General features: G+C 32.2%; 3 protein-coding genes and 2 long non-coding RNA genes across 5 annotated transcripts in view; 2 read left to right on the forward strand and 3 right to left on the reverse strand.

Moving 5' to 3' along the window:
• The window catches only part of LOC111380973 (4-hydroxy-3-methylbut-2-enyl diphosphate reductase, chloroplastic-like), a 4,209-nt gene extending 1,813 nt beyond the window's left edge, over window positions 1–2,396 (reverse strand). The window contains exons 1-4 of the mRNA XM_023004659.1: window positions 2,026–2,396; window positions 1,363–1,559; window positions 391–570; window positions 143–274 (exon numbers count right to left, since the gene is read on the reverse strand). Of these exons, the coding sequence (XP_022860427.1) occupies window positions 143–274; window positions 391–570; window positions 1,363–1,559; window positions 2,026–2,287 (771 nt within the window). The 5' untranslated portion in view covers window positions 2,288–2,396. The remainder of the gene's footprint in view (window positions 1–142; window positions 275–390; window positions 571–1,362; window positions 1,560–2,025) is intronic.
• Window positions 2,397–3,684: 1,288 nt separating this feature from the next.
• Window positions 3,685–8,004, reverse strand: LOC111380965 (cytochrome c biogenesis protein CCS1, chloroplastic). The gene is made up of 8 exons (XM_023004650.1): window positions 7,437–8,004; window positions 6,231–6,450; window positions 6,029–6,140; window positions 5,548–5,820; window positions 5,196–5,461; window positions 4,523–4,679; window positions 4,348–4,431; window positions 3,685–4,231 (listed from the first exon to the last, which is right to left on the reverse strand). Exons 1-8 carry the CDS (start codon window positions 7,876–7,878, stop codon window positions 4,076–4,078), a joined length of 1,710 nt encoding a protein of 569 aa, XP_022860418.1. The 5' UTR covers window positions 7,879–8,004; the 3' UTR covers window positions 3,685–4,075.
• A 6,787-nt stretch (window positions 8,005–14,791) lies between these two features.
• On the forward strand, window positions 14,792–17,287 carry LOC111391197. Its single transcript, XR_002702077.1, has 3 exons — window positions 14,792–14,863; window positions 16,103–16,160; window positions 17,135–17,287. It is a non-coding gene; the product is annotated as an uncharacterized LOC111391197 (long non-coding RNA).
• Window positions 17,288–18,051: 764 nt separating this feature from the next.
• LOC111380983 (UPF0496 protein At4g34320-like) lies at window positions 18,052–19,640 on the reverse strand. The gene has a single exon (XM_023004669.1). The coding sequence runs from the start codon at window positions 19,315–19,317 to the stop codon at window positions 18,220–18,222; it is 1,098 nt and encodes a 365-aa protein (XP_022860437.1). The 5' UTR covers window positions 19,318–19,640; the 3' UTR covers window positions 18,052–18,219.
• Window positions 19,641–19,962: 322 nt separating this feature from the next.
• Window positions 19,963–22,548, forward strand: LOC111391201. The gene is made up of 3 exons (XR_002702080.1): window positions 19,963–20,034; window positions 21,274–21,331; window positions 22,306–22,548. It is a non-coding gene; the product is annotated as an uncharacterized LOC111391201 (long non-coding RNA).
• The last annotated feature ends 329 nt before the right edge of the window (window positions 22,549–22,877 follow it).

The following is a 22,877-nucleotide window of genomic DNA, read 5'->3' on the forward strand; positions in this document are numbered from 1 at the left end:
TAAATTCAAGTATTAAACATGGTAACGCCTTTTCAACCATTCCCAACAATGGATGCTCATAACTAAGCATGGAAGTTTAATATTAAAAAAAAAAAAAGAAAAAAAAGAAAAAGAAAAACACGAAGCAGCATGTCAGACGTACCTCTGCCATGTTCTTTACAATTATATATTTTCCTGCAAAAGAAGCAGTAGCTACGGTTTCTTCATGAGAATATTTGCCATGAATAATTGAAGCGTACTCTCCCTTCTTGTGCTTTTCAACGGTAGTCCAAACCTGCATAACCAAATTATAAGAAAATAAAATGTAGATGGTCAGAAAGGGATGTAAAGGTTGGATATAATTACTTGATTCCCATAATTGGTTTTAGAACGTGTCGAAGGGGAAACTACCTTAGATACCCATGGGCAAGTTGTATCAACTATTTGCACATTCTTGTCATTTAAAACCAACATCTCATCCACAGCAGCTCCAAAAGCAGGCAATACCACAACATCTCCCTTATTAACAACGTCAAAAAATTTCTTCCCATCCTTGACAGGAAGATTTTTAACTTCCATCTCATCAAGCCTCTGTAAATAGAAAGTCGAATTATTTAATCAGTATAATTAGTTGAGTTTGTTTCTTCCTCCAAATGAGTATGTAGTAGCACTTTAAACATGCATGTCTCTTATTTTCTAATGCAAAATTGAAGATTAATATTACCAGGTAAAAGCTGTAAACAGTAGATATATATGCATTACATAAGAGCCACACTCCCAAAAATGTTTCAGAAAACAATATCCTTTATCACCACATTACAGATCCTTACTCACGTGTTATTATATGAAATAAATGTATACAATTTGACTAAAAGGAGCAATAAAACATGTATATATACCGCTCGTTGCAGGTTATTATATGAAATAGATGTACACAATCTGGCTAAAAGAAGCAATAAAACATGTACATATCACCGTCATATTAATATTATACACGTATCTGTGATCTCAGGCACAATCCTACTGATTGCTCAACTTGCCAGATCCAAATAGTGAATTTAAGCATAGAAATTGCTTACAATATGCCGCAGACCCAGAACACAAAATTAACAGCAACTAAGAGCTGAGTGTATAAACTTAAACGACAACTCAGAAATGAAGCTTCTGTAGGTAAATATAAAACCCTGAAGCCAGTAACAATAGAAGAATATATCTAGATCAAATCTAAACGCACCAAACAAAAGTAGCTGAACACCCTACTAACCAATCGACTGATAAAAGGAACAAGTGAATGAACGTTTTGAACTCTGTGACGATAATATACTTTCCAATATTGTTGAAATTTGAATGAAAGATAAATAATATGACTGCAGAAACTGATACCTGATTAACAGTGGGGTTGTGAATAATTTCATTGGTGATCCAAATTTTCTCAGTTGGGAATTGTTTTCTTGCTTCATATGCAATCTGGACCGCCCGCTCAACACCCCAACAAAAGCCATATGCTTCCGCAAGCTTTACTGTAACATTTCCCCAGGTGTACTCGTACCCATTCTCCTTCAATTTCTTTATAATGTCACCTGCAATTTTCCTTACTACCATCATATTCAAAAAAAAAAAAAAAAAAAGGATACTGACAGAGTTTAACACAAGATCACACAAGCCAAGCTGTGAGAAACTGGTAATTGTGTGACGAAACAGAGATATGAAGAGCCCGTTAATCTTGAACTAATATGCATACAATGTAAAGATTAAGATAACCTATTAATCAAATGAATATCTCACTACGTATACCTACATATTATGTTGAGACAAAGTGAAGAAGTAAACGCCCTGTTTCGATAATAACATCCTAAACAAGAAAACTTCAAGGAAAAAAACAAAATTTCGACAAATTTGCTTCTGGAAGGGAAATTTCCATTTGTACATAGCAAACAGAGATAAATAAATCAACCATAAACGAAATTCAATCGATCCTCTTTTCCACCAGCCAGCAAAAACAGATTAAAAAAGTACACGAATCGCAAAAATTTTCAGAAAACATACTTGTGTACTCGCGGTTCATGAGCTCAAGGGTCTCCTCTTTGTGTCCAAACCCTTTGCGATTGTAATTCTTGCTCCTAGTCAGGTTGTGCCGAAACACCTTGGCGTCAAACTCCGACTCCAGAGTAGCCGACGAGGAGGAGGCAGCGTCTCCTGCTGCGGAACATCGAATGGAGCAAGGTTTCCGCCACCAGAAAAGTCGTGCCTCCGGCAACAAGAAGTCCGGTCCGGTGGAGAGACGAGAAAATTGTAGAGAGATGGCCATGTCAATGTGTGATGACTGACGTAATGTTAGAATTGTGTTTGGCGGAATATGGTATCGTGTGTCAGGTACGTAATTTGATATATCCCTCGCGGCGCTCGCGAGCCACGATTTATTTATTTTTGTATGTGCACTATTTTTCTCTTGCTTTTCCTTTAGATGGGATTATTCATGAATTGATTTTTGTTTGGTAAAAATATTCCTTACATTTTACACATTTTCAAATAAAAATAGTATCCTCAAAAAATTTTACCCTACGAACATAGATCGATAATCTCGAGCCATTTTTTGAGTCCCATTTTTTGCTCCAAAATGTATTTTAATGAAGAAAGTATGATTAAAAAATAAGGATAATTTTTGAAATTTTCGTCTAATAATATTTTATTGAAGAATGTGTGATTAAAAATAAGAACAAAATATATTTAAAAATAATGGAGACCAAATAAGTGCCTATAAAATTTCATTCTTACCACATAAAGTAGAATTTGATCTCTCAATTTAACTAATTTTAGATATTACATTTAATTAAATTTCAAACAACTTTTTTATTAAAAAAGAAATACAGTGTGTGCGTCACATACCAAGCGTACTCCTCTTCCTAAATGATACGGCAAGGTCGTCAAAATATAAATATTTGGCCTAAATTACTGAAGAATGTGCTAATGAAGTCATCATATATAAATATTATCTAATATTCTATTCATAAGTTTATGTACTCATTGTTTCGGACTTGTCAATCAAAGAATGATGTCTCGAGAATCGAAGATTTCGGGTGATAATTGTTGCCTAGAAATATAAATTTTTGAATTATTTATATACAAGTATATAACTTGGCAATTGTGATTAATGTAATGATGACTAGTGAAGTTTGAAAATAATTTAAATGCAACTGTCACTAGGTTTGAAGAGCTTATATATTTAATCATTTATTAATAATGTCAAGGTAAAAGAACAATGTGACAGTTAAATTCCACCGTGACGAACAATGATGTTAATGAAATTGCCAACTAAATGATATCGCCCATGCCTATATAGTGTTTTCTTCCATTTCATTCAATACAAAGTCAAGAAGACTGAAACAGAACTAGAAAACTGATGACCATCTCCATGTATTCTTCTCTGGCTAGTATCCATCTCAAATACAATATTATCCCTCAAAATCCTCCCTTTTAGCAGAATAAATCTCTAGTATGAATATATTTAGACGTAAAATCAAGCTATTCATTTTCATCCTAACAATTGAACATTGTTTCAATCAAATATGCATTGAGATTTTGCTGAAGTCTGCACCACAAACAGTGATGTTGGATGTTACATTTTCATTTTTTATACAGTTTTTCTCAAGAAAATCAGAAGTTACAGAACTACAGTCAAAAAAGCTATGCACAGTATCAGATGCATTTAGAAACACGAAATGTGTGAATTAGCATCATATTTTTTTCAGAAGATCCTGAAAAACAACGAATACATCTTTGACTCAAAAAGATACTTGCTGCATTTGCTCGAGTTACACCAAGAATAATACATCTGAGACGAACAATATTTTTCTTCAAATTTTTTTTTTTACCTTATCAAGTTTGGTGTATGAACAAATATGTATATATGTCCCAGTATTCTGCAGCAATGTCAAACAACTCAAATCTGGATGTTAAGCAATCTCCTTGCAAGAGCAAGCCGAAAAGCCAAGCACATATCATTCATACTCTTACCTTGATCATCCAATGTCTCTTCTCCAGCTAATAATGTAAAACGGAAGTTTCTTTCAATTTCTAAAAATGTAGCTCCTCGGAACTAGCCACTGAGATTGTTAGATTGTGTAGAAGAAGTTGACTCCACTATTTCAGGGACCTGATCAAGCAACCGATTAATCTCTTCTGGAAATTCACCCTTGGCTCGGTTTGTTTTGCCTCCAATCACCACTGTCGTTCCATCTTGTAATGCCCAAATCTTGAAATGCATAAAAATTTGTAAGAGTAAACGATTATCAAGGCTTCTAGGGTGAAAGTTGTAATAGTTAAAACATTGAAAACCAGACCCTAGATAAATGTAAGGGAAATTTTTACCTGGCTATGTGATAAAAAACTGATACATGTGGTGAGCATTAGAGCACCAAAACCAGCATAAACAATTGGCACACCAGGATCAGTCTGAGATGGTACAAAATTTATCGTCAGGAAAAAAGAGGAAAGAATGCATCATAGTAAAGCTAAGGCACAAACAAAATCCTTTTGTCATCACCTTTAAATCAAGGCCAGTACTACCAATTGCATCTACAACAACAATTTTAAAACCATCAATGTCAATCGGAAGCTTAGAATTTGGCCGCCGGACTCCTGCAAATTTTCCTTCTTGATCATATAGGACAATTGATTGCAAGTCACGAGCTAGCATCGATCTGAATTCTCAATCAGAAAAAGAAGGAAAAGTTGAAGGTGTTAAAATCACACAGCAGAATGGAAAACTATTACTCCATTTGTCTCATAAAGATCCTTTTTTCATTTTTCGTTTGTTCAAAATTATGGTCCTATTTCTTATTTGAGAGTGTAGTTAATATACTAATTTTCTTATATACCTCTATTCAATGTTCCTTATTATCACAAATACATAGTTTAATTACCTTCAATATTGCATGCATAATTTAATTACCTTGAATATTAATTGCATTACTGTAGGGATATAATAGGAAAAATGATAGTAAAATTTATTATTTCAACTATATTAACTAAATTTTCTTAATGTGTGTGAAAAAAAAAAGAACTATATTTATGGGATGGAGGGAGTAGAAGTATTGGCATCTGACGAATCTCAGAATATTTGATGGACAAACATTCAAGTGGAACTTCTTGTTTCTTTACTGCAGACAACATTTAGTTTATACTTCTAAAAACAAGACAGTAAAAAGGACACATACATGCCCTTAACATCAGGAGAATCAGCATCTCCGACAGGCAGAAAAGTTCCATAAAGCTTTTTGTCCCCATTGATTTTTAGAGGTGCCATAGCCAAATTAAAAGGTCCTTCATCATCCTTTGTTATTTGTAATGCCGATAAACTCCAATCAGTCTGGTATATAGTGATCCCTCCGTACCTCAAAGGATCATTGACGCTTATTGTCTTCCTCATTACCTCCTTCCCATTAAGGTCAAACAGAGACAGATCGCTATGAAACTGAGCAACCTATGACACAACAAAATAAAACATTTGAACGAAATATTCAGAAATGAACAATGTTGAGAAGTCATATTGCAACCGTGGATGCCTACCTCTCCACTGTCATAATAGTCCATGTAGAACCTATTGACATGAACTTGGGTATTGAAAGATTCTGAAGGAGTTGATAGAAACCCACTGGGCCCCAGCACATCTCCGATAACAAAGTTCAAACCCTGGGGCACTGTTACAGATCCTTTATAGCTCCCAGTAGCACTAAGAGTTCCACCTGCCATTACTAGCAACAATGCTAAATGTACTCCAATAGGGGCAAACCTACCAGCCAAACCCCTGAAGGCGTACAATGATGGCCCTTTCAAGAATACCTAATTATACACAATGGGGAAATATCCAATAGTCATGGTTTTGCAACACTTGAGAAAGTGAAAGGAGATTTGTGACAAACAATGCCTCGAAATATAGAAACAGATTCCAAATGAATGGTTACTGTAACTTGATCCAGTGTGCAGCCAAGTTTATACATAAAGGAAAGAGCAATAAAAGAAATAAAAGGACAAGGATAAAACATTATACTTCATATCCAGCCCCCATTAAAAGGATGCCCAAGTCCTGAACTGAAGCTCTGGGCAAGGTGTCTGAATATTCCTGCCGACGAATTGCCTCTGCAGAATGTAAGAAAGACCATCTGCAAACAGGGACACATACTATCAACTAAAGTGTCTTTAAGAACATTAAAGAGTCAAACAAACATTGTTTATTAGACACAAAACCGGACCTTTTTGCTACCTTCAAAACAGGGATCTGTGTTGTGTATGTGCACGCCATGAGTGATGCTCCCAAGAGAGCCAATGTTCCCAGGAATACTGGAGATGAGTACATGCGGTCAAAGCCGAGTGTGAGAACCCACCTCCATGTGAAGAATCCGAGGACAGGATTATCTTCGGGGTATTTCTGAAAATAGTGTTCTGGCACCTCACCTTGATCGATTATAGTGCCTGCAAAGATTCAGAAAGAAACAATGCCATTACATCAAACAAAAACATGTGAAAAAGAACTTGCATTATTGCTTAAGCAGACTGAAGTAACAAGACATGGTAACTCCTTTTATACCACATGGCTAATTATCAGCATCAAGGGAACAGTTGCACCAAATACAGATGTCACCAATCATTTATCTGTTCAATAATGAAGCCAAATGCGCTAAACCATATAAAGAATGCCTAAATTTTCCTTTTCTTATTCATTACATGACAACATTACTAGCTGGTTTAATCTAATTATGCATTAAACCGTGCAAGGATGCCTAGTTTTTTGCTTCTTATTTCATTAGAGGATAACAATAAAAGCTGGTGTAAACTGTTTTAGGTTATTCAATCCATCATAAAAAGTTGAATTAACGCTAGAATTTCCTCACCGATATCAACGTTATTAGTCATTTTAATTGATAATGATTTTCATCTCAAGTTAGAAGACGCCTGTCTAGCAGTACAAAACAGGTCATTAGTCCCTCTTCTGTATGCCAGCAAATAAAGTTCAGAGACAATTTCGGTCCAAATTAACAACCTTTTCCTTTTAGTTTTTTTTTTTTTTTCTTTTTCTTTTTCACATATCAACTACAAATGTGGGCTGCACGAGACAATCTCTACAAGTTCATACACTGTTGCACTACTCGGAAAGGTGCTTTTAAGCACACGCACAAACTTGTTTCATATAATCTTTCTTGTACTTTATTCACCTTTACAACATAAACTAATGCAAAGCTAAAACGATATAAATAGTCAAATGCTTGTGAAATAAAGTTATACACAGACTGCCAATGACATAATCCTTCCCTTTTTTCTCTCTCTTAATCAATTTTTATGAAGAAAACAGCAAAATTAATCATCCCATCAGAAGAAACAAATAAAACAGAAGCAAGAAATTGAGCAGTGATTTGAAAAAATCTATTCATAATTCAAACAGAAGATTGGAATGTCCCTACCTAAGGCCATTAAGGCAGCAACAACAAACATCTCAGCAATAGCCAGAGGCAAATTTGAAAGAACTGCCAAAACCCTTCTAGGAAACCCCTTCAACAACCCAAAACCGTTTTTCTTACTAGACAGCGGCGGTTGTTTTGCTGGAGCACCACTTCCTCCCTCCTCCGCCGCCTCAGAAAGTGACGGTGCTCCATCCAGCTCAGGCACCACAATCTTGGTTTGTAAACTCTTGTCCATGCTCTTCCTATTAATATCGTTCTTAGAGGTTTTGAGCTTACAAGAGACTGTCATTGTGCTGCCATTTTTTCGACTGCGTGAAGCGTGGATAAGAAAATGGTAGGGACAGGAATTACGGGTTCTGAATTTGAAGACATTCTTGATAATATGATTCTGGAATTTAGATAGAATTAATGAATGCCTATGCGAAATATTTAGAATCTTCATTTTGATGGAAAACTCCGATTCACTCTGGATTTTCGATTGATAAAATTCTGTGCCACGGAGCAAGATTTGTATAGTAACGAACGCTTCAGTTAGTTTATCCAGACGGATGGTAAGTGGATACGAGTCTCCCGTTCCCCAAATATCTTTAAACAAGTTGTTTTATCATATTTTTTAATTACAAGGAAAAACTTATATTTTTCATTTTAATTTCTCTATTTTAATCAATAAAATAATTATTTGTTTAATAATTTTCTTATGAAGAACTTATTTATTATGTAAATTATTTTAGTTGCAAGTACATTTACTATAAAGAAACTCAAAAAAAAATTAAAAATTGACGAATGTTTCCTTGCGGCAATTGTGAACTCTCAGGAGAATCGATGACTGCATCAAAGATGCAGTGCTAGTACATCTGAGACATGCACAAATAGTGGAGCATGTGGTTTAATTTGATGTAAAGAAAATTTATGTGAGTCTTTTGTGAAAGAGAGAAGTGCCTTCGAGAATACAAATAGAGGTAGTGTGTGTTTTTTTAGCTCGTGTAGTACGCTAGAGGTGAACCAAAAAATCGTCAACCCGAACGGTTGATTTGGGTCCATGTGGTTGTATATAATCCATTCACTTACGAGATAAAATCTGACAATAATTCTAATGTTCGACAATTCATGAGAGAAGGGGACAAATCGAACCACGCACCCGTGTCACACGGAAAGGTTTAAAACTTCTGCATCGCACGCCAGTTCATAGAATTTAGCCTGTTAACTCTTTCAGGGAACAAAAGTGCACACGTATTCAAAAGTATGCTTCTGAGCATGGACACTCCGGTATGAAGAATGTGTTGCTTCTAACAACAAGGTTTCCATGCTTGTTTGGAGAATTTAAAGTGTTATATATTCCTTCCTTCCCATCTATATAGGCTGATTTTCCTTATTTTCTTATATAGTCACTTTTTTTATTGAAAATATTTTATTTTGTTTGTTTACTAATATATCCTTATTTAATTTGTCTAATTATAACTAATTTTCTCTACTTAATCTTGAAATTGTACAAATACAAATAAGGATAAATTAGAAAAAATTTGGCAAAAATTACTTTTTTTAATAACATTAAATAAGATGTCTTAGTCCATGTGAAAAAAACAGCCTTATAAGTGGGACGGGGAGAGCAATTGTTTGTTGTTCAAAATTTGGGCACCTTTTTAGGTTGAAATGTGAATGAATTAATGATAATGTGAAAAACAATGTTGGATGAAATTGGAAGGCAGTGTTAGGTGATTTTCTACTTAACCGTGCTTCGAAATATGGGATACACTTGAAAACAAATATAAAATTGAGGGGGAAGGTACCAAGAAATTTCTTATATCTAAATAATTTGATTTCAAAATGTTAGATAATATTCCTTTGTTTCCTCAAGTACATAAATTACGACTCATTATCAACAAATTAAAAGTGGTAAAAATCAAACTTCTAGAATCCTTTCAAGTTGGAGCAATTATTACTAAATTCTTGAGAACTTGAAAATGATATAGGAAGAAGATTCTTCAAAAATTCGAAAACTTTCTCTTTGGAAAATGGTCAAAAACATCTTCGCATAGAGGAATAATCAATGGCAAGAGATAACATCTAGAGTTCTTATGATGGCTCTTCAAAAACTAATGATGTAGACAAATGTGGATAACTCCAACAAGTGCTAGAAGAAAAGGAGACCTCTTGGTCCTAAAAATAATCAAAAAAAGTTTAAAACCAAGTCTAAAGGACATTGTTATGTTTGTAGAAAATCAGGACACTGCGCAAAAGATTGCAAGCATAAAAAGCAACAAAGAATGAAGGACAAATGAATTCCATTGATGAGATTATCGCTATGGTGGTATAATAACTACTCAATCATCCATGTATGTTATGATAAGTCCCCTTTCAAAACTTATCATGATATTGATGATGGTTAAGAGATCCAAATGAGAAATAAAGGAAGATCTAAAGTGATTGGCAAATGGAATGTGGAAATCATCTTCACTTCAGGATAGAAGATTATTTTGACAAATATCCTTCATGTACCAAAAATGAATAGAAACTTAGCAAGTGGGGTTTTCTTGGGAAAATTGGGAATCAAATCAGTATTTGAGTCGAGAAAACTTGTACGGATTCACAGTAGGTATTTTGTTGGAAATGACTATTCTACTGAAGGAATGTTCAAATTTTGTAATTTTGAAAATGATTCTAATAAAAATAAATCTTTTACTTATGTTATTGATTCATTTAATTTAGGGCATGGTAGATTAGCACGTGTAGGAATTAACATTATGAAAAGAATGATTAAATATTGGTCAGTACAATATGAAGTTGATAACATAGAAAAATGTTAAACATATATTAAATAAAAAATGATTAAAAGACATTTCATAACGTAGAAAGAAAATCTTAATTACATGAACTTGTGCATTCCGATATATGTAAATTGACTGACATACTAACAAAAGGAGGTAATGGATATTTCATTACATTCATTGATGATTGTTCTAGATATACTTATATTTGTATTTTAAAACATAAAGATAAAGCATTCAATACATTTAAGGTATATAAAGTAGAAGTTGAGAATCAATTAGGAAATAAAATAAAAACTATTATAAATGATAGAGGTGAAGAATATTTTTAATCAAATTCAAAATATTTTGTGAACAAAATGGCATTGTACACCAATTTTCTGCAACACGCACACATGAACAAAACGGTTTAGCTAAAAGGAAGATTAGCACTTTCTTAGAAATGATAAATGCTATGTTACTAAATTTTGAATTACCATATAATTTATGGGGTGAAGCCTTACTTAGTGCTTGTCATATAGTAAGTATGATTCCTTTGAAAATGAATAAGATTTCTCCATATGAAATATGGAAATGAAAGAAACCAAATATCAATTATTTCAAAATGCAGGGTTGTCTTGCTTTTTGCAAGAACACAAATTCTAAAAGAACTAAATTAGGTTCTAAAAGTATTAAATGTGCCTTTGTAGGATATGTTTTAAATAGCAATGCCTATAAGTTATTAAAATTAGAATCAACTGTTATAATTGAATTAAGGAATGTGCAGCTTTTCGAGAATGTGTTGGCAACAAAAATTCTCAAAATGAAACTAATGTAGACATTCCAACTTCTATAGAATTACAAGAAGAGACATCTAAAAGAGATGTTGAAAGTGAATCTCAAAAAAGTAAAAGAATTAGAAAAGAAAAAGGGCTAGGATCAGATGAAATGGATTCCCAATTTATTTCATTCTACTTAGTAGAAGGAGATATGAAGGATGTTCTAAGATCAATTCCTTTTGTTCTTGAAGTCGAAAGTGATCTTAAAACTTATAAGCAATGTGTTCTAGAGATTTCATATTCTGGAGAGATGCAATAAATAATGAAATGGATTCTATTATATCAGTAACACTTGGGAAATTGTTGATTTACCAAAGGATTCTAAAACCATGGATTTTAAATGGGCTTTTAAAAGAAAATATAATTTCGATGGAACACTCAATATCTATAAAGCTAGGCTAGTAGCAAAAGAGTATAAAAAAAAGGAATGAATAGATTAATTTAACACGTATGCATCCGTAGTTAGGATGAACTCGATAGGGATCTTATTTGCATTAACATCTATTTATGATTCACATGTTTTTATCAAATGAATATCAAGAGGCATTTTTAAATGGAGATCTAGAAGAGGAGGTTTATATAGAACAACCAAAAAGGATTGTTCTACCTGAAAATGAAAATAAAGTATGCAAACTAATCAAGTCCTTATATGATTTAAAACAAGCCCTTAAAAAATTACATGAAAAATTTGACACTATTGTTATGTCGTATGATTTTACTCATAATTCCGTTGATAAATGTTTATATATCAAAGTATGTGATAATATTATTATATTTGCATGTTTTTATGTGGATGATATGTTAATTATAAGTAATGACATGGAAGGAATTAAAGAAACGAAGATGTTTCAATCTTTCATGTTCAAAAATGAAAGATCTTAGACAAGTGGACACTATCATTGATATTAAAGTTAAGAAGGATAGTAGGGGTTATTCATTAAGCCAATCACATTACGTTTAGAAAGTGATAAATAAATTCAAATACTTGAACATTAAGGACCTATTTGTGCCTCTTTAATTTCAAAAAGTGTATTATGAAATAGTGATTGATATTATAATATATGGGTAAAAAGAAGGATTTTTTATTTATTTATGTATAATATTATTTTAAAGAAGAATGTGTGGTAGAAAATGAGTATTGTAGAAAAATAATATAGTAGAATGGTTGACAAACAAAGACTAAAGAGGCAAATACTCTGTTGGATTCAAGTATCAAGTTAATAAAAAATAATGAAGGAGCAATAGATCAAATTGAGTATGCAAGTGAAATCGAAAGTCTTATGTATACAGTACAATGTACAAGACCAGATGTTATATTTGCCGTAAGTAAATTAAATAGGTTTACAAGTAATCCAAATTCGGAACATTGGAAGGCCATAGGAAGGATTCTTGGTTACTTAAAGAAAATCAAAAACTTTGGACTACAATTCTTGAAGGACATACTGATGCTAGTTGGATATCAAGTGTGGGAAAAAACAAGTCTACTTCGAGTTGAATGTTTACTCTTGGAGAATGTGTAGTTTCTTGGAAGTCTAAGAAATAAACATGCATTACACACTCAACAATGGAGATTGAGTTTTTAGCATAGGCTTAAACAAGAAAAGAGGTTGAATGGCTAAGGCATCTTCTTTATGAAATTTCATTGGGTGCAAAAGATATTTCTTTGATACCCATTTTGTGTGATAGTCAAACCACCTTAGCACGAGCATATAGTAAAGTAAAATGAAAAGTCTAAACATATGAGTCTAAAACACAAGTATTTGAGAAAATTAATCAAGTATGGAGTAATTTCTCTCACATATGTTAAGTGTAGCAAAAATTTAGCTAATCAGTTGACTAAACATCTTACAAAAGAGACAGTAAGATCTACATCGAGAATGATGGAGTTGAAACTCGTTGATTAAAAGCTCACCAATAATGAAAATCCTACCCAATTATAATGAACAAGTATATTTAGGTTCAAAAGGTAATAATAACTCAACAATAAGTGGATAAGTTTCAACACTATTAACCTACTATAAAATCATATTCTTGATAAATAATGCTGGTTGTTACGATTGGAGGGACGAGTTTATAAAACTCTTAATGAAGTTCAGTATAAAGTATAAGTACTTCTAAAAGTAATAAAGATACTGGAAGAACTTCACTTATGTGAATTTTGAGGTGGTGCCACCTTAATAGAGAGTGAGAGTTTATCTCTTAATAGTTCAATGAATAAGATAAGTGTAAGATCATAATAGCACTAAGCGAGTTTTAGGAACTTGTGAAAACATATGTTACATAACACTCATGTGTGTGATTTCACCAGTATTATCACAGGGAATAGCTGGTTCAAAATTATCATGCTACCTAAAATTATCATGTGAGATTTATACTATTGTTGGATTTAAATCAAAAGATATCTAATCGTTATACATTAGTGTTACCAAATATGAATATGTGAAAATTTTGAACAAGTGGAGAAATTGTTATATAATTGTTTTTGTTCAAAATTTGGGTACCTTTTGGATTGAAATGTGATTGAATTAAAGATGATATGGGAAGATAATGTTGGATGAAATTGAAAGGCAATGTCGGGTGATTTTTGCTTAACCTTGCATAAGCACAGGCTAAATGTCAATGTATAAACAAGACATTATCTACAGGAAATAGAAGCAATTTTGCTTTTACTATGAGTATGCAAGAATATAACCATGCGATGCATGGTTCAAAAATCAAGCCGTTGGGCTGGTTTTTCATTTGAACTTCTAGTGCTTTTTGTGGAAAGTTCCCAACTTTTCACGAGTGTTTGGAGCTTTTTCATGGTATAATGTTAGAAATCCACAAATAGGTGATAGACCTCGAATTCCAAACATAAGAAAAACTACATTAGAAATCACCATTCATTCTACAATTGAATTTTCCCTATTCTATATACATATTCAATCCTTATTCCAGTTTTCAACAAGTTCCATTAGAAAGAATCATTTTACTTTTGCACTTTTTACTTGAAGGCTTGTCAATCCTTTGAGTTATTCGTTGGAAATCCTAAAAGCATACTAGAGAAGGCAAATATCATTTTTATGACAGTTTATCATATACGTGTTCGATCCTTATACTTTATTTCTTGTTTCCATCTCCTTCTTTTCCTCTTCAATTTTCCAACATAAAGGACAATTCAGGTGCAGTTTTTTCCTCTTCTTTGCAAACGTTAAAGAATTTGGAAAGACAACATCGACTTGAATATTATGTGTTTTTTGAAAGACCAAATAGATTCACGGTTGATGGATACATTCAACCTCAAAGATCATATTGTTATAACCCATTTCGTTTAATCAAAAATCAAAAGTTGACTTGTCAAAGTCAAAGTCTAAGAAGGATTTGAATTGACCATATTATTTTATTGGGGTTTATTTCACAATTTACAATATATGAGAGTCTAAGATGGACATAGTTTAAAGTTGGAGATATACTTATCTATTATTGGAAAGTAAAATACTAGATTTTTATATCAAATGGAAGATAAGGGACCTCCTTTGCAAAAGCTCGACTAACTTGGCCATTTTTTGACCTTTTTTTTTTTTCATTTTCCTTGCACAAGGAAAGATGAGGAAACGGTATAGAGAGGCAGAAAACCGGGGGGAAAAAAAGGAAGAAAGAAAGAAGAGGAAAAAAAGGTAAAAAAAAAGGTAAGTTTGACTATTCAAATTTCATTATTCAATTTGCTTAATTTCTTCAAGGGATATAGTATAATTTATACTTAATCTTTAGGGTTTTCATTTGTTGGTGTAAATTTCAGATTAAGAGAAATGAGCACCATTGTTAATTGAAGTTCCCTGATTGGTTACTTTCCATTTACATTAAGGTAAGATATTATTTTTGGGCAAACCCTAGAATTTTTAATTGGGTTCTTGAGTAAATATAGTTTAGAGAAATGATAATATTGATTAAATATTCACTTTAAAGAATGATTTTATGGAATAAGTAGGCATGTCAACGAGTCGAGACAAGTCGACTCGCGAGCAAAAACTCGAGACTCGAGCTCAACTCGAGTAAGATGGTGCTAGCTTTATTGGGCTCAAGATCTGAAAATCTAGGCTCGGCTAGAGCTTTTACTTCATGACAATTCTAACATTTTTTAAAAATTTTAAAAATTGTGCAATTTTTATGAATTATAAATTAAATAATTTATTACAATTCTTCTCCTTTTTTGAGCTTGGGACCAGCTACAATCAACATAAGCGGAGTTAAAATTGTACACAAATAAAATATTCAGTGTACAATTTTTTCTTGAACAAATAAATTAAAAAACTTACGCATTTTTTTTAAATTAATCAAAATTACATTTCTTTATAGCTGTCTGTTAAGCTACCTTAACAAGCAGCTTTATGTATCTAGTTACAGGTTTAGGCAACCAACAAATCTGTTGCCTTAACAAGTAGCTACAAGTTTTAAATTTACATGTATATAATTTTTTTGCAAGCACTTATTTTTTATATTTTATTATTTTTTTGCCGGCTCGAGCCGATGCCCTGAAATGGGGCTAGCCCGAGACTTGGTTCGGTGCCTCCAAGCCATGAGCTAAGCTGACTCGGGCTTTCCCAAGTTGAGCCACAGGCCGTCCAAGCCGGCAAGCCAAATTTATATCCCTAGGAATAAAATGTAAAATAAATTGATGCAAGTGTGATTTCAAGATTTTACTAGATTGGAGATGAGATAATTATTTTTATACTTGGAGTGAAGGTTATTTTGATGAATTAGCTATTAATAAAGGGATTAGAAAGTGGAATTTGCTTCAAGTGATTTTAGGAGATTGAAGAAATTAAGCCCTTGTTTGACACTCTTTAAAATTTTAATACATTTTTCTTCCTCTTCTCTTCAACCACACATTCTTCAATAAAATAATATTATACGTAAATCAAAAAAAAATTCTTCTTTTTTAATCACACATTCTTTCAAAAAGTACTATTCCATAATAAATTTTACCAAACTTTCTCTTTACAATGGGGCTCAAACAAGGGCCAAGTTTTAGTATTCGATTATTAATATTCATAGCTACTTAGTATAATAGTGGTTAAATTGATTATTTTACATCGTATTTCAGGTGGTGAAGAAGATATTTGAAAAGCTTATTTGTCATCCTACCCTATAACTTGTATTGAGTAAGTGAATATCTACTTCTTAGAAATAAACACTTATTTTAGTTTTCAACTTTATATCAAATAATTGTTTATTATATTTCTTATAGTAAATCATATAAGCTGTAAAAGTTATTTATTTCAAATGATTGATTTAAAAAGTATGATTTTTAGAATAAAGTTATTTTTAATATAAGAGATTATTCTGAAAGTTAAATTCAGCTAAGTTAAACCTTTTCATTGGCCCATTATATCAGTATTAAATATTTTAGTATAACTAAAGTTACTTTTAAAACTATCAGAAAGCACCCAAGTGATTTTACACTTGTTTGCACTTGTGTGAATATATTTCCACAATATATAACCCTATATGGTTATTTTACCCGCTCTGAACTAGTGTGAATATGTTTCCCAATGTATGATTAGCTATGGTGATTTTATCTACTCTGCACGGTGCGAATGTGTTTTCATAGTATCTGACTAGATTATAGCCTTTGGGGAGCTATGCATGTTTATGATTGGAATTATAAATTTCAGATTCTCAGAATTTCAAAATTTAATAGTTTTGCCATGTATATCGGTATTAATTGATACATGAGTAAGGTTATTCCGTGTACCTTTTTAGTGTGAATTTTTAATATTACTACAGTTTATTAGATTACAAATTATATAATTCAGTTTATTCAGTTCACAGAATAAAGATTTTAGCTTATAATATTGAGTAACGATAGTGTTTCATAGATTTTCATGGATATCATATTATTTGTATTCGTTATACTTTATAGTTGTTTATTTAGAATAAAGAACAAATGATTTTATGATTCAATCATGTTTCAATTTTAAAAGTTATTACCAAATTTCAGAATTTCTTTAAAATTGTAATAGAGTAAGTAAAGGTTTATAATAATTATGTACAAATAGAAAATGTATACGGAATTACGAATTATCCACTCAGTGAGTTACAAACTCATATATTTTTTCACTCATTTTCTTATCAGATGGTAGTTGAGTTGAGCAGCGTTGAAACCTGTTGAGCAACACATTATCATTAGTTGTATGACTCAATTTCTTAGTTTATATAGTTCATGTTTCTTTTGGAATACATGCACCTTTGGTCTGAAAAATTTCTTTGTAATTCATGTATCCATATCATGGGCTCCTTGTATATTTAGTATTTTTAAAACATTTGGGGACTTTTATTTGTAAATAATATTAAAGGTTGATTTACCATATTTTATTTTGAATAATTTGTGTTTTGAGGAGCTTGTGTAACCTATTTTAAATTATGGGTAAAATTGATTATTGTTTAGGTGGTTTTAGTCAATGTTGCAATGGAAACTTTGTCAACATTTTTAAAAAAAAAATGTCATAGTCAAAGTAGGTTAAAGTTGTCTTGGTGGTGGGTCTGGAACTAAACTGATATTTACCATAGACACACGTCATGTGTCGAGTTCATTAGGTAAATTGGGAACGGGTCGTGTCATAGATGCTATCAGATTTCTATTCAAAAGGTCATTTCCCTCTCGAAGGAATAGAAAGGGACCTGTCTACCATGAAGTGTGTAGCGAACAACGCTTATGTTATGATTTTGACTGGAAAATGTACATTTCTCACCTTTTTCTCATCTATCTTAGTTCAAAATCTACGTGTTTCTAGTCTGTGCATATATGGCTTCAGCCACAAATTTTCATATTCGACCATCACCCATTTTGTCTTTGTGAATGATGGGTCCCTTCTAACAGTGAAAACGATTGACCAAAATTTTCGTGTCGTAGTGTAATGTACTATTTCTAGACCCTAACTTCGCTCTGCTGTTTTGACTATAGCTTTAGCAAGTACTCTGTATTACATATACTAGATTTCTAAGCAAAAATGCAAATGGCATTTGCAAGAAATTTATGAAAAGGCAAAATAATAAATGAAAGAATCCAATTATTCTTAATCGCATATAACATGTATTCTGTTGCATAATTTATGTTCCAAATCAAAGTTACAAGTTATTGACGTTTTTCATCATAAACATCACTAAAGAAAAGTCTCCAGCTTAAGGTCAGTATAGTACCCACTAGATGTCATCAAATCTTCAATGGTTGGGGTGTTTTATTATCCTTTGCAGAATAATAGTCCGAGCCATCCGAATATCTTGGCTAGAAACATCAGCTTGAACACCTAAATCCTCGGTATTCTTCATAAGCACGTCTAATTTTTTCTTGATCTCTTCCACTGCAAATTTTACAGATTCTTCATTGATTGCAAAGTCCACAGTTTTCAATAGCCATTCAACCTCGATTTCCAAACGATCAATTAGAATCCTAATGCTGTCCAAATCCTTAATAGTTATATAAGTGCCCACATTCATAAGGATAAGGATATTCTTTTGTGCTTTGACTGCATCTTCATAATTCTTCATAAGGGAATCAATCCACTTTCCCATTGATCCTAATGGAATGGAACTTGCAGCGGCAAGAGCAGCTGTCACAGGTGGTGCAGCCACGGTGGCAGCCACTACCGAGCAAATTAGAACAGCAGCGAATGTAGCTGCAAATATAATGGTCGACACCTTTTTCCAAGCATGGATAGATTTCAGCTTCCTATGAAGCTTGCCCTCTTGCATTTGCAACTTCTCCAACATGTGCATTTGCTGCCTGTAAACAGATTGAAAAATTTGCAAAAATTCTTCTGTGAAAGGGTCGCCAGCATTCTTGAAATTCTTCAGCTCCTCCAATGTCTTAGTGTACCTATTGTTCCCTTCCACCTTGTCTTCTTCTTCAAATTGTTGAAGTGCCACAAGAATAAGCAATTGACTATCACGAGCGCGCTTTAAGCACTTCTCCAATGCAGTACAGAAGTCTAGAGTCTTGAGGCTATTCTCAAAGTACTCCTTGACTAGCTCGAATAATTCTTGATTCTTCAATATGTCTTTCTTGCAATGCAAGATAACTTTAACAACCTCCTGATTCATCTCCAACAGACATTCTGTGACTTCCTTCAAGGAATCAAACGACAGGGCTTTAACCTCAACCCCAACAGCAAGAGCATTGATAACTTTGTTAGTTCGCGCTTCAAGAGTTCTATCAAAGGATTTTAAATCTATGTCGACCCTGCACGTGGCTTCATAAGATTTCAGATCGTTGATTGCACTAGTAGTTTCCTGAGGCTTCTTGCTCATATGGCTTCCCATGGTCCCAAACCTGATTTATATACACAAACCAAACAAAATTTAGAAACCCAACATTAATTTTCTATGTTAAAGTTTGCATTGCATAAATTACATATAAAACAAAAGAATAAAGCATCAATCAATCAAGCTCTGAACAAAAATTTAGAAACCCAGCTTCAATTTTCTTTGTGTAAGGCTGCATTACATAATTATAGATGAAATACAAAAATCCCTCAAGTTATTCCATCAATCTTCTGATCTTAAAAGTGTAGTAATCAAGTTCCTCAACAAAATTGAGAAATCCTACATTAAATTTATAAGATCGCATTACATAAATTACAGATGAAATTAATACAAACACAAATCAATTTTTTTTTATATCAAATGGAAGATAAGGGACCTCCTTTGCAAAAGCTCGACTAACTTGGCCATTTTTTGACCTTTTTTTTTTTTTTTTCATTTTCCTTGCACAAGGAAAGATGAGGAAACGGTATAGAGAGGCAGAAAACCGGGGGAAAAAAAAGGAAGAAAGAAAGAAGAGGAAAAAAAGGAAAAAAAAAAGGTAAGTTTGACTATTCAAATTTCATTATTCAATTTGCTTAATTTCTTCAAGGGATATAGTATAATTTATACTTAATCTTTAGGGTTTTCATTTGTTGGTGTAAATTTCAGATTAAGAGAAATGAGCACCATTGTTAATTGAAGTTCCCTGATTGGTTACTTTCCATTTACATTAAGGTAAGATATCATTTTTGGGCAAACCCTAGAATTTTTAATTGGGTTCTTGAGTAAATATAGTTTAGAGAAATGATAATATTGATGAAATATTCACTTTAAAGAATGATTTTATGGAATAAGTAGGCATGTCAACGAGTCGAGACAAGTCGACTCGCGAGCAAAAACTCGAGACTCGAGCTCAACTCGAGTAAGATGGTGCTAGCTTTATTGGGCTCAAGATCTGAAAATCTAGGCTCGGCTAGAGCTTTTACTTCATGACAATTCTAACATTTTTTAAAAATTTTAAAAATTGTGCAATTTTTATGAATTATAAATTAAATAATTTATTACAATTCTTCTCCTTTTTTGAGCTTGGGACCAGCTACAATCAACATAAGCGGAGTTAAAATTGTACACAAATAAAATATTCAGTGTACAATTTTTTCTTGAACAAATAAATTTAAAAACTTACGCATTTCTTTTAAATTAATCAAAATTACATTTCTTTATAGCTGTCTGTTAAGCTACCTTAACAAGCAGCTTTATGTATCTAGTTACAGGTTTAGGCAACCAACAAATCTGTTGCCTTAACAAGTAGCTACAAGTTTTAAATTTACATGTATATAATTTTTTTGCAAGCACTTATTTTTTATATTTTATTATTTTTTTGCCGGCTCGAGCCGATGCCCTGAAATGGGGCTAGCCCGAGACTTGGTTCGGTGCCTCCAAGCCATGAGCTAAGCTGACTCGGGCTTTCCCAAGTTGAGCCACAGGCCGTCCAAGCCGGCAAGCCAAATTTATATCCCTAGGAATAAAATGTAAAATAAATTGATGCAAGTGTGATTTCAAGATTTTACTAGATTGGAGATGAGATAATTATTTTTATACTTGGAGTGAAGGTTATTTTGATGAATTAGCTATTAATAAAGGGATTAGAAAGTGGAATTTGCTTCAAGTGATTTTAGGAGATTGAAGAAATTAAGCCCTTGTTTGACACTCTTTAAAATTTTAATACATTTTTCTTCCTCTTCTCTTCAACCACACATTCTTCAATAAAATAATATTATACGTAAATCAAAAAAAAATTCTTCTTTTTTAATCACACATTCTTTCAAAAAGTACTATTCCATAATAAATTTTACCAAACTTTCTCTTTACAATGGGGCTCAAACAAGGGCCAAGTTTTAGTATTCGATTATTAATATTCATAGCTACTTAGTATAATAGTGGTTAAATTGATTATTTTACATCGTATTTCAGGTGGTGAAGAAGATATTTGAAAAGCTTATTTGTCATCCTACCCTATAACTTGTATTGAGTAAGTGAATATCTACTTCTTAGAAATAAACACTTATTTTAGTTTTCAACTTTATATCAAATAATTGTTTATTATATTTCTTATAGTAAATCATATAAGCTGTAAAAGTTATTTATTTCAAATGATTGATTTAAAAAGTATGATTTTTAGAATAAAGTTATTTTTAATATAAGAGATTATTCTGAAAGTTAAATTCAGCTAAGTTAAACCTTTTCATTGGCCCATTATATCAGTATTAAATATTTTAGTATAACTAAAGTTACTTTTAAAACTATCAGAAAGCACCCAAGTGATTTTACACTTGTTTGCACTTGTGTGAATATATTTCCACAATATATAACCCTATATGGTTATTTTACCCGCTCTGAACTAGTGTGAATATGTTTCCCAATGTATGATTAGCTATGGTGATTTTATCTACTCTGCACGGTGCGAATGTGTTTTCATAGTATCTGACTAGATTATAGCCTTTGGGGAGCTATGCATGTTTATGATTGGAATTATAAATTTCAGATTCTCAGAATTTCAAAATTTAATAGTTTTGCCATGTATATCGGTATTAATTGATACATGAGTAAGGTTATTCCGTGTACCTTTTTAGTGTGAATTTTTAATATTACTACAGTTTATTAGATTACAAATTATATAATTCAGTTTATTCAGTTCACAGAATAAAGATTTTAGCTTATAATATTGAGTAACGATAGTGTTTCATAGATTTTCATGGATATCATATTATTTGTATTCGTTATACTTTATAGTTGTTTATTTAGAATAAAGAACAAATGATTTTATGATTCAATCATGTTTCAATTTTAAAAGTTATTACCAAATTTCAGAATTTCTTTAAAATTGTAATAGAGTAAGTAAAGGTTTATAATAATTATGTACAAATAGAAAATGTATACGGAATTACGAATTATCCACTCAGTGAGTTACAAAATCATATATTTTGTCACTCATTTTCTTATCAGATGGTAGTTGAGTTGAGCAGCGTTGAAACCTGTTGAGCAACACATTATCATTAGTTGTATGACTCAATTTCTTAGTTTATATAGTTCATGTTTCTTTTGGAATACATGCACCTTTGGTCTGAAAAATTTCTTTGTAATTCATGTATCCATATCATGGGCTCGTTGTATATTTAGTATTTTTAAAACATTTGGGGACTTTTATTTGTAAATAATATTAAAGGTTGATTTACCATATTTTATTTTGAATAATTTGTGTTTTGAGGAGCTTGTGTAACCTATTTTAAATTATGGGTAAAATTGATTATTGTTTAGGTGGTTTTAGTCAATGTTGCAATGGAAACTTTGTCAACATTTTTTAAAAAAAAAAATGTCATAGTCAAAGTAGGTTAAAGTTGTCTTGGTGGTGGGTCTGGAACTAAACTGATATTTACCATAGACACACGTCATGTGTCGAGTTCATTAGGTAAATTGGGAACGGGTCGTGTCATAGATGCTATCAGATTTCTATTCAAAAGGTCATTTCCCTCTCGAAGGAATAGAAAGGGACCTGTCTACCATGAAGTGTGTAGCGA

The sequence above is a fragment of the Olea europaea genome, chromosome 3 (genome assembly GCF_002742605.1).
Source record: "Olea europaea var. sylvestris chromosome 3, O_europaea_v1, whole genome shotgun sequence".
Taxonomy (NCBI): Eukaryota; Viridiplantae; Streptophyta; class Magnoliopsida; order Lamiales; family Oleaceae; genus Olea; species Olea europaea.